The 12,495-nt window shown below is 39.0% G+C and overlaps 1 protein-coding gene across 1 annotated transcript in view; it reads right to left on the reverse strand.

Moving 5' to 3' along the window:
* Positions 1-12,495, reverse strand: part of ATMIN7 (HOPM interactor 7) — a 64,830-nt gene that overhangs the window by 25,658 nt on the left and 26,677 nt on the right. The window contains exons 3-20 of the mRNA XM_087696782.1: positions 11,547-11,811; positions 11,222-11,343; positions 11,066-11,124; positions 4,847-4,904; positions 4,640-4,727; positions 4,274-4,483; positions 3,493-3,557; positions 3,283-3,352; positions 3,086-3,154; positions 2,847-2,969; positions 2,648-2,701; positions 2,477-2,565; positions 2,212-2,308; positions 2,010-2,108; positions 1,713-1,916; positions 1,159-1,269; positions 884-1,068; positions 64-690 (exon numbers count right to left, since the gene is read on the reverse strand). Coding sequence (XP_087552908.1) covers positions 64-690; positions 884-1,068; positions 1,159-1,269; positions 1,713-1,916; positions 2,010-2,108; positions 2,212-2,308; positions 2,477-2,565; positions 2,648-2,701; positions 2,847-2,969; positions 3,086-3,154; positions 3,283-3,352; positions 3,493-3,557; positions 4,274-4,483; positions 4,640-4,727; positions 4,847-4,904; positions 11,066-11,124; positions 11,222-11,343; positions 11,547-11,811 — 2,595 coding nt within the window. The remainder of the gene's footprint in view (positions 1-63; positions 691-883; positions 1,069-1,158; positions 1,270-1,712; positions 1,917-2,009; positions 2,109-2,211; positions 2,309-2,476; positions 2,566-2,647; positions 2,702-2,846; positions 2,970-3,085; positions 3,155-3,282; positions 3,353-3,492; positions 3,558-4,273; positions 4,484-4,639; positions 4,728-4,846; positions 4,905-11,065; positions 11,125-11,221; positions 11,344-11,546; positions 11,812-12,495) is intronic.

A 12,495-nucleotide genomic window follows, 5' to 3' on the forward strand; every position in this document is an offset into this window, starting at 1 on the left:
CTTTACAAGGATAGAGTATCTGCTATGATGTTCAGATATAATATATAAGTACATCTCTCTTACCTTACTAGCGATGTCAGAAATGCATAACGCATTGTATCCATTCCAAGAACTTTTGCTAAATGAATTCCTGCTCTGAATCCCTGCATACAGAGCAGAATTTGAGATTTATTGTCGCTATCTTCCATTGTTACAGAAAATGCAGCAAGCAAGGGCCATCCCATTGCTTCTAGCATTGGCCTGACAAGCTCCATCTGTTTTGCTTTGTAAAAAACACCCCTTTTGATAACTCCTTTCTTGAACAAAGCCTGTGTCCGTTTCACAATATCTTCACTCTCTTTTTGAGCACCAGGAGAAGCCTTTCCGCGGGGCAGCCCTAAATTCAATATACCAACCAATCTACTTCTTTCTTCCGTGTCAGGTTTCTGCAATGAACCTTTTCCCATATGTGGACTGTCATCTTTCATTTTTATCTCTTCTTTAACAATGGAATCATAGATTTCTTCCAAAAGCTCCTTTGAAGCACCCTCTTCAAGTTCACTTCCTGAATTTATCCGCAGAAAGTCACTCTTGCTCATTTTGGGCCAAACCATGGGATTGTGTGCATCAGTATTGAGCATTATAACTGCATAAGCAAGAACATAAGCAGCATCTGCACTCTCAAATATGCCTGGATTGTCACGACAGTACCTGATGAACCAAGAAATACAATATTAAAAGCAGGATGTCACTTCACAGCTTAATGTCTCACATCCAGAAGATGAACACATCGTTGCAGTTAGCAGACTAACAATCAGCCTTCTTAACCCCAGTTTTATCAACAATTTTGGTCAAGAAAAAACCGTCACTGCATGTATATGATAATAATGAGATGTCATATTACCGTTCTGCAAACTTTTCCATGATTCGGTCTATCTTTTGAGCTTCACCTGGAAGTCGAAATCCTTTCAAGAATTCTCTTATGGCCATATCAAACTTCATGCCCTTGAAATTCATGGAATCAACATATGCATGCATAACTGCAAGGGGAAATTCCTCATGGTGACCAAGATATTCACCAATTGTGCTCTGCTCAAAAAATAGTAACCGAAATTCAATAAGCATACTGGAGAGAATTTATCCCATCCAAAAGAAGCAGCCTAATCCTGGTATATCTACCTTGTTTAGTCCTGATGTAGACAGCAGAAATGTTGCGATTGACTTGGGTGTATTCTCAACTAGCTTATTGACTATAAGATAGCTGATACCCTTCTCCGGCTTTCGATTAAACTATTCAAGGCAAGACCAATAATAAGACAAGTATTCAAATACCTATAAGAAATAGCAGAATCATGCAATTGAGGTGGGTCAAAGAGAGGGGTGTTCAAAACGTTTCAACTTTCAACAAGATATCTAGATTCCATCTTATGTAGCGTTTTTTTACTGGAAAATCTCACTAATATATGAGTTTTAACGGCTTTCAAAAGTTAAAAATTCAAGGACATACACTACCAAGCAATCAGGTTATCATATCTAAGCTTTGCTCAACTTGTTTCAACTTATTTCAAACTGAGGAGGAACTAAAGACTATTTTAAAATTTGAATGGACTCTTCACACAACCCATTTCTGAAACGTGTGTTTAATACAGGGCCAGACTTTCCAAGCTTCTCTTGCATACTGTCGGAGACTACTTCACTCTTATTAAATATCTGTTACTTTAAAAAATCATTGCCTCTGCAATGGCTGCCTGCAATGTAGACTTGTGCGCTTTGGTCTTCTCAAAATGATCTGATTGCGCTTCATCTGAACCATCCTCTGTGGGACTGTTCTCTATCGGTCCATTGCCCCCAATTGTAGCAGCTTTCACCACATTTTCTTTTGAATTTTGTTGTGTCCTTGTCCATTGTACCAGTGAGTTTAGAATACTGACAAGGCACTGTCACATTGCAAAAAAATTGCCAATTATAAACCACAAAAGAGCACTAGGAAAGCCCATAGAGCCTGTGACCTAATCTCAAAATCATTGTACCTGCAGAGATGAAGCTTTTGCAGAAGGGTTCTGAGCTGAAGTAATATTAGTTGGATCTGAATTCGATGATCCTTTTGCCATGCGTGAAAGCGCTCGAACCTACAGCAATTTTATTCCATTAAACTAAAACAGGAAAATCTGATCATTCTGTGTTATTTTCAATGGTGTCAAAATAGAAAGAGAAATTATAGCTGAAGCTCACCATACGTTCAAATAAGTTAGTAGCTTCAAGATCACAATCATAATTCACAAAAATATCTGCAAGCATCTGAGAGTCTTTGCAAACATTCTCCAGCATCCTGTTGATAGGGAGCATTTAGCCAGAAATGTAGTACATCTAGACTCATGCTTCATGCTTGAAAAGCCATCATTTATCAACATGCTTGTTCCTCCCATCAGGCACTATAATTTCATAATTAAATCACATGAATAAAATAAGCCAGCCCAACTTGCAGAGAAATACGCACCTAAGGACAGCTACACGTTGATGGAGGGCACTATCAGTACTGTCCAGGGGACGCAAGACAATTAAAGGGAAAAAGACTCCTATTTCTGCCTGAATAAAAATTTAACATTTGATGAATACACTTAAAACATGCCAGATGAATTGAACAGATTGGGTAATCTATAGTTCGTACCTTGAGGCTTTCTCTAAACCTCAATAGCAGCACACTGAATATGCTAGTGGCTAACTGCAGAACAATCATCCCATAATCAGCCATCATCACCAGAATTAAGGAAGCTAACCTTTTCCAAAGAACAAATTATCTAAAGGGCAGAAGCTCACAACATTGTAAAGATTTTTCAACCACATGGCATTGCAAGAGGTAGTGAAACCTGAAATATTGATGCCACATTTGACACACATGCTCTTAGCAAAGCATAGCAAAGGTATGCCTTCACAGAGTCAATAAAACGAAGATCCACAGTGAAAGAATGGCTTACACTCTCCAAAAGACCCTGGTGGAAAAAAACATGCATGTCTCTCAGCAGTAATAGCAACTCAAAACTATTAAAAAATAAACAGATATTTCTATAAACCACTATTCAAACATGCTGCAAAGCCTTGACAGTACCTGCAAGAGCTCTAAAGACAGCATCCTTGTCCTTGTCACAACATCATCCTTTTCCTCCTTCATAGACATCTGCAAAGACAATTTTGCCACTCATCAAATTTTTTATTATTAGGATGCCATACTTACTTTTCAAGAAACAAAACATCACTCTCCAAAAATGTATATACATCTACCATAATGAACCCCTAGAAATTCACCTTGCAAAGCGTTCTAAAGACCATCAGGCCATCTCGCTGAGACAATGTCATGTGCTCCAAATCCAATCCTCTGCACAATACAAAAGAAAAAAGCTTATGTGAGGCAAACATTGAGACATAGGCCTTTAATATGTGTCCTTCCAAGTTTTATTGCTCTGCCTGTCACTCTATAAAGGCTGAGATAAGGGCGTTAAAACACAAACCACCTACTCTGATACTTTGGTTCCGCCATCAGCATGAACAGCTTTAGCTTTGTCCAAAGCTGCTTCTAGTCCCTATTTCATACAAATCGAAATCAGAAGTGCTTCAGTAGTCTTCCACCTATTACATATAATCATCAGTACAACAAGGTACAGCAATTCTGTAGAACATTACAAATAATGGCACATTAGTTCAAAAATTCCAAGCAGCAAAACATGGTCTTTTTTGCATTTCAAAAACTGCAAAACAACTCCAACAGAACCATCTGCCAGACAAACATAAGAATGTACAAGTACCATCTCGTCACACAGTAAAATTTGCAATTCTAGTTTTACAAGTGACAATCACATACATATAGCCCATGCGCATTTGTAAACACAGGCCCAACTAAAATACAGACAACTAGAGTGTACACCCACTGTTCCCCACAATATGCACACATAGCAAGAATTTGTTCGAAATAGAAAAGGCATTCTGGAAAAAGTTTAAGAGGAACAACTTTGCAGAACGCTGAGCAGCCATAGAAGATTTTGAAGTTTAAAGAGATCTTTTTGTTAGGTTCCAAAAGAAGGGTTTCATTTTGGTGAAATTGCGGAATACTCCAGTTTCAGAGAATCAGAGCACAGATTAGGTTTTCTCACATTCTCCGACCTAGTCAAGCAGCAGCACAAACATTTCAACTCATTACTTCAGATTAATTCTCAAAGACCTGCTTAACCTGTTGAATCTCAGAAACCCATCTAACTGACCAGAATTATATGTGTGTTTGCTGCAGCTGTGCAAAGAATACCTCAATATCAGCATCACCGGCAAGATGTTGAAGTTCCTCTACAGATACTGTCACCACTGTTGGTGCAACCGATTCCTCTGATAGAGCTGCCTCACTGCTGGCAGCTTGTTTCTCATTCACTACAACAGTGCCATCACTAGCATAGTTTACTAGTAGAGTTTCATCAACCCACTCTGATTTCAATGCTTGATTCATCGCATCTCCTTGTTCCTATTACAAGCAAAACCAATGCAAAGAAACATACAAACACCCAAGTCATGTAAAGGCAAAGAAAAGCTGATTCTTTAAAACCCATTTATTTTAAGAGCAGTTGAAACTACAAAATGCTTATAAAGATCATGCAAAATTTCCTTATAGCACATCCACCTGTGACTCCAGCTCCATACGCTTGAACACAATGCTAATCATTTGCGTTAAAGTTCCCTTCGCAGTTGCTTGATTGATTGGATTTTTGCTGGCAGCAAAATAAGGCCTGAGTTCTAAGCTGATCTGCTAAAATACTACAAAAATAAAGGTATACAATCACTTTCGGAAGTCAAAAAACGAATTCTCTCATTACTTACTTCCACATACCTGGTTAGCACAATGTGATAACATGTTCGTATAGCACTCAAAAGGCATTCTCCGTGTACTGCACAGAAAAATGAATTTCCATTACTGTCTAGCATTTAGATATGTGCATTTTAAAAACACTTTCCACAAGATAGCTTTTGTTTTGTCCTTTCAAGCATTTTGTTGGGCATCACTCTAACCATTTAACATGCATGATCTATGCCTGCAGACTAGGCTCAGATTCATCTATAAATGTAACAAATACTATATCAAATCATATTGAAGCCTAATTGGAAATATCTTGTCCTAAGGGAGAATCCTACTTTCATCAAGCAGACCTGCCACAGGGAAATCGCATCCAGCCAGCCTCAAGCTGCCCCATCTACCACTTACCTACCTGCTCTGCCTGCTTCCATACACATGCCGCATCAACCTTATGCATATGCCAGGAGTTTTGGAAACGCCTGGGTAGGAAATGAGTTTCCTACAAGCTTATTACAGTATTGATTTATAGGAAAAGTCTAAATGGCGTTTCCTACAAAGATAGCAAAAATTAAAGGACCTGGATACATTAAATATGCAATGAAATAACTCTCTTCAAGTAACAAAAACTTTCCACTGTATAAGGATCCAAATAATCTCAAATTTTAAAGAATACAGACGTTATGATTAACATTTCAAATTATCATGATCCATGACATCAAGACACAACATTCAAAAGACAATTTCAAATCTTACATCCCCATGTGCCAGGTAGACATTCTGGGGCACCCCTCCAGTGTATCCAGCTCTCACAAGCTATCCTCCACTACGACTGCCATAAGTCCCTCAAAGCATGGTATCACAAAATCCCTAGTCAAGTCCCATGGCTTTCAGCCAAGCTGTACAGAGCATACAGTCTATGTTTTCAAGAAGGGTGCAGATCTTGTTATGGCTATTCATTATGTGGATGACATCAAATAGTGCAAAGAAATTTTCAAGGTTGAAGCTGACCTATTTGTCGTGTTAGATCCTGGTTTACTTCACTGTTATTTAGCATCAAATTTTTGCAAACTCAAGGGAGCATCTTTATGTCACAACAAAAATACATCAGAATTACAATAAGACAACAAACCCATAGGCACTCCCTTGGAGGTTGGCCATTGGTCACACTCTTTGCAATAATTCTGATGAAGAGCAAGTAGATGCCACAGTTTTAGACATGCTGTGGGTTTCCTGATCTAGCTATGCACAATCAGATTTCATTTTGCATTTGTTCTTCCATCATTCGGTTATATCATAAGTTCTGAAGGTCTTACAAGAAAGCTCAGAAAAGATTCTCGCAATATTTTCAAGGCACTCAGCACTTAGGTCCTTCTTATGCCAAGGAGGAAAATATCAACTTGTTTGGTTTCAATGATTCTGATTGGACAAGCGACATTGACAATCATTGTAACATGCGATTGGTTTTGATTGAACAGTGATATTGACAATGATTGTAACATGGAGCTGGTGAGATCATGTGAGATGCAATAAGATCTCCTTTCGACCTTTAGCAAGCAATCTATGCAACGTATTAATTTTAGGAATTTTTCATTAAGGGGATGACTTGAAAGCTAAGATGAAAGAATACCAACGCTTACTTGCTGAGTACATCACCATTAGCCCACCAAAGCTAGACAATGATCAAGTCACATTATTTCTAAATGTATTGCCTGCAAAGTACTTTAATTTTAAGTAGCAAACCATTACTTCATCCACTTTGCCAACAAGCTCATGTAAGATACAATAAAATCCCCTCGACTTTTACACAAGCGATCAATGCAACATATTAATCTTGATCATCTAGGAATTCTTCATTAAGGAAGGGGATGACCATTCACTTGAAAGCTAATATGAAGGAATATCAACACTTGCTGAGTACATCACCACTAGCCCACCCAAGCTAGGCAATGATCAAGTCACATTATCTCTAAACATGTTGCCTGAAAAATGCTTCAATTTAATATGGCAAACCATTGCCTCATCCACTTTGCCAATTATCTATGAGTTGGAGCATCAGCTTTTCTGCTGCGAAGTCCACAAGAAAAGCTATTCTTCCCCCTCTTCTACTAAAGTGGGGGCCCTTGTTTCTAATTCTTCCACAAGGAGCCACGAAGTGGCAAATCCTCTACTCAAAGTAAAGAAGGAAAAATCCTATTCATCAAATATATCAATCAAACAAATTTAGTACTCGAGACACTTAAGTTGTGCACATGTGAGGTGCACAAATGAGATTAAGTTGAATGTGAGTCAATGTGATAGGCAATCCTAACTTGGGCAATGGGGGGCCATTGGCAAAAGTTGTGGAGGACAAAATGGGGTACCTAGGTCAGCTCTTGGTCACAAACATTAAATGTGCCCTTGGAAATGACTTTCGGTGTCATGGGGGTTAGACTATTAAAACATTCAATGCTTTGGACTAAGGTTCATAAAAGTTTGAACACTTTCAAGTTCAAAGGGCTTAGGATTTTTAAATGAGGATGGGCAATGGCCAATTCTTGGGTAAGGTGAAGGAATTCTTAATATCCAACAATCATCTTCTGTTTCCAGCCCCAAGTGATCCTACAAATCACGTCACCTTGCTGTTCCGTTCCTAGAAAACCATTTTGTATCAGCTCGCCCTATTGTTCTGATGGTTCCCTTATTTTTCTTCAAGTCAGAATTGAATTCTCCACCCTCAAATTTGCATCAAACAACCTAGCATGGCCTCACATAGCCTTGCACGGCTCCCAACTTTAGCTGACTACCAAGTATCAAACCTACCCATACAAACTCACCCTCTAAAATTAATTTTCCACTAACAATAATTCAAATAAGTAAAATATGTGTTGCCCTTGCCCAAACCTTAGCCATGCTTAGTCCCATTTTAGAACCCTAAGCCCTTTCAACTTGAAAGTTGTTCATATTTTCATTAAACATAGTCCAAAGCATTAAAAGTTTTAATTATCTAATCCCCACGACACCAAAAGTCATTTCCAAGAGCACTTTTAATATCCCTAACCAAAATCTAACTTAGGTACTCCATCCGTACTTGTCCACCATAGCTTCTACTAAATGTCCCCCACTATCCTAACTAGGATTGTGTTACATTAATGAATGTAACTTATTGGGAATAGCACGAGAACTCACAATTCGCCACCCAACCACGCTTAGGAAGATGTTGGAGAAACCTAGCGTATCTCTCTCTTGCTAGCCGTCAATTCCTAGTGAGTTATACTAATTTATAACTCACTTGCTTCCTAAGCTCCCCTAACCCCGTACAGGCACCCAAAGCCCCTGGACGGTCATCTCTCATGCTATTCCCAATAAGTTGCATTCATTAATGTAACATTTGCTTCCCCTTAAAAAACTGTTTCGTCCTCAAAAACGATACTTGAAAGGACCAACTGTAAATTGGGAAACTTTTTCCTTAAAGTGCTTACTCGCTCCCGTGTTGAGTTTTCTTCTCAACAGTCTCTCCATTTTACCAGACATTCTTGATAAATACTATACCTTGTTCGTCTATTACAAAGATTTAAAATTCTTTCTGGTTCATGCGGAATAGATTGGTCACTGAATAGCTCCTCAATCTTATCATTTAAGACTAGATTATCCATATCACCCAGCTTCTTTCTTAGCTTGCTTACATGGAAAACTAGATGTGTTTTACTACCAGCAGGTAGTTGGAGCTTGTAAGCATGTTCCCCCACCCTCTTAAGTATTGTGAAAGGACCACAATACCTAGGTGAAAGCTTTGGACATCGTCCCGTTTTCATAGTTTTAGTTTGTCCAGACACTTTAAGATAGACCAATGGAAATGTTACATTAATGAATGTAACTTATTGGGAATAGCACGAGAGATGACCGTCCGAGGGCTTTGGGCACCTGTACGAGGTTAGGAGAGCTTAGGAAGCAAGTGAGTTATAAATTAGTATGACTCACCAAGAATTTACGGCTGGTAAGATAGAGATACGTTGGGTTTCTCCAGTATCTTCCTAAGCGTGGCTGGGTGGCGAATTGTGAGTTCTCGTGCTTCCTTCCAGCCTCCAGGGAGGAGTGTCTGCACAAAGACAGTCCCGTAATACTCAGTCCCAGTCCCATAATAGATTGTCTATCACCATAACTCACATTAAACTTAATCTCACATGTGCTCCTCATATGTGTACAACTTAAATGACCCAACTTAAGAATCCCAAGAATATAAACTTAAAATTTCGTGTCCCTATGACATTGTGTGTTTCAGGGAGAATATTTAACCACCTCTCATGGCCTCTAAGTTGAGCCTGAGAACCATGTTTGAGTTTTGGATCCCTACTCATGTCCATTGTGCCTCATGTAATGTTGGCCTTTGATTAGTCTCTAAGCCACACACATGCTCCTCTAAATCAATCCCACCTTTGTCCTTAAGCTTGTTGGTAGACCATGCCATGTTCCAACTCTAGTTACAATATCTTTGTACAAGATTAAACATTGCCTCTTCTGAGGTAAGACCTTTGCATTTTCTTTTTATGTTTCGTATCACAGGTTCAATCACCCAGGATCCGAAGGGGACTTTGTTAGTTATTAAACCACCTCCATGTTGGATTTAGGATTGCAAGAATGCAAATACACAACCTCCTTGACAAGAAAAAGCTGGAAAAAGAATAACTCAAGGTGTGTTGAGAGGTATCAATAGGGAAGATTTACAAGACTAAGTATGTCCTAAAAGTGAATAGGCATATGTACAAGGCCGAGAGAAAAAAAACTCCTACACAGGGAAAAAAAGTGCCCTAGCAGCGCTGAGTGTGCTCACACACATTACTACTAACATATAGTAACAAATCCCCCCTGGGGGTGATGCAATGAACAAGAGCTGGCACTCATGTATAGGGACCATGCCGAATGGACTAGATAAATCCACAAAGGGAAGTAAGTCCAAAGCTTTAAGAAAGCTTCGAACTTCTCACGAGGCAAAGCCTCTATGAAAAGATCTACAAGGTTGTCCTGTGTTGGCACATAGGCCAAGCTGATCTCTCCTACCGAGAGTCTCTCCCTAGCATAATGATAGTGCACCTCAATGTGTTTCGTACATGCATGAAACATTGGATTCTGTGCAATTGCCAATGTGCTCTGACTATCCCTAAGAAGATGATGTTGGCAGATGACTATTCAACACCCAAATCAGCTAAGAGGCATCTGAGCCAAGCACACTGAACCGTAGTTGTGAAAGCTGCCATGTACTCAAACTTCAGAACTAGAGTCTAGAAGTGTCCACAATGGGCTGCTTCTTGCTCAACCACAATATGCATGGGCAGCCAAGCATGAAGCAAAAACCACTTATGGATACACAAGTATCGTAACAACCAGCCCAGTAAGAATCCAAAAAGCATGTAGATCTAGTAGTAATGATCCCCCCTTGGGATAAAACAGCCCAAGGTACCGACAAGTACCACTCAAGTAGCAAAAAGACAAACAACTGCTTCATGAGCCTAAAAGGATCTTAGATGTTCATAGTGGACAAACAAGGAATGCTGCCTACCAAGAGTGCTTACGAAAAAAAAAGATTTGTTCAAAAGAGAGTTCAACATGGAAGTGAATAAGAACGATTCAAAACAGGGGCTTTCTGCTTTTCAATCAGACCTTCTTTGTTTTCAAGGACTAAAACAGTTCTTAAGGGGGAGAAAGTATCATGTAAGATAAAATGTTAGTTAATTATTGTGACAGAAACACCTTAAAGAGATGTGAACATGCATGCATTATAGAATATACATGTAGGAGGCCCATGATGCATGCATGACTAATGGCACACATAAGTGCCACATCTGACCAAGGACTTATGCCATGTAAAGTACAGGGCTCCAACCAATTAATGTGTGTGAACAAGGGCTAGAGCTAAATATAGGTTTATTTACTTCTTCATTCATATCTATTTCCATTGTATATTTCTCTTTGTCATATAGAGATGAGCATTCATGTTATTCAAGGCATTGGTTCTTTGTGCACTTGATTAACCCAATTTTCCTCACAAGGTATCCAAGCTCTAGATCATAGGATAAATCTTCACAATGTTCGTGCATGCACAGAACATGGCTCTGTTCAACAAAATGGCCATTACAAACTACAGCACAGCATAGATATCCAAACAATCAAAATGTACACCTCACAAGTTACACAAGATTTATAATAACTGCTTTTAACTTTCTGACTGATTTTTTCTGCTTTTAACTTTCTGACTAATTTTTTTTAAGTACAGTAATTGACCTCTGAATTTAGTAGATGCAACAGCTATCAAGAGAACCTTCAGCACCTGTAAGATAGTACTGCACAAATAACATTTCAGCAGATAGAATCAGCCCATTAGAAATTTCCAGTGGTTACAGTTCCAGAAATGGTGTGGCGAGAAAGATGAAAACACACCTATCAGGAGCATTGTTGTCAGCAGCAGCGCACACCATGTTGAAAATATCAGTTATCATGGAACTGTTCTTACCACCTTCCAATCCAGCATCCCCTTCTAAATGATTATACGATATTATTTTCTGTAATCATGAAGAATCCACATGAATACAAGCCATTAGTCAACTATGGATGCTTCATGAAAAATGACCCCTGAAAACTGAAGCAAACAACAGGTCATCATGTTGGAAGACTTCCATGGTGAAGGTTTGACCGAGGGGCCAAGAGAACTTTTTCTTTCAGTTACATGCTGACGAGCTAAATGCAAATGGTTCAAAAGCCTTACATGTAGACAATCAAGAGCAGACTCCACTAGTTTGGACTGCTTTGTTTCGAAGGCAAGGCGCAAGGGAAGTAAGACAAGTTCTGCCTCAGATCTTTCAAGTGTGTTGCCAGCTGTACTTAACGTCACACCTGCAGCAGCACTTGCCCTTGTAGTTATCGCAAGGTTATCTGAGTCTGAATTAGACATTGGACTGCCTGGTGTAGATTTGGTTTCGTTGCTCTCAGAGGAACACTCCCCTTCTTGCTGTTTTGAGCCCTCAAGAGCTCTGATTTCAAAACAGTATTACAAATTCAGTTAAATGATAAAAGTTTCGTTTGCGACTAGCTTTCAAAAGATAGAGAGAGCTAAAAGTTATGCAAAGGTGAACACCCCAAACAAGTATTATGGTAAAAAAAGTTGGGTTCAAGACTACCTTTCAAAAGATAAAGATAATTAAAAGTTACAAAAGGTGAAACTCCAAACAATCCTTATCATAAAAGACTACTAAGTCTCCAATTCTTGTAGCTAGTCAAAGGCCTTTCCCATCTTTGTTGTTTCCAAAGACATAAAATCAGGACTGCGCAAAGAATTGAGCATTTGAAATGTGATTGAACTCAAATTTCTGCACCAATGGAAAGACTCAGAGAGTGTTCAGGTAAAACTGCTTGACTTGTAACTGACAATACTGAATTTCATGCAAGATGAGAAGAGAAAGCCTTAAAATGCTAGTGCTAGTACCTGGCTTTCCAAGATCAGGAATGAAACCTTATCAACATTATGCTCACATGCAATCAAAAACAACTATAAAGACACAAAATCAGGACTGTGCAAAGAATTGAGCATTTGAAATGTGATTGAACTGCTTGAATTTGTGCACCAATGGAAAGACTCAGAGAGTGTTCAGGTAAACTGCTTGACTTGTAACTGACAATACTGAATTTCATGCAAGATGAGAAGAGAAAGCCTTAAA

This window comes from Lygodium microphyllum, chromosome 2 (genome assembly GCF_053477565.2).
Source record: "Lygodium microphyllum isolate KBCC chromosome 2, Lygodium_microphyllum_v1.1.10, whole genome shotgun sequence".
NCBI lineage: Eukaryota > Viridiplantae > Streptophyta > Polypodiopsida > Schizaeales > Lygodiaceae > Lygodium > Lygodium microphyllum.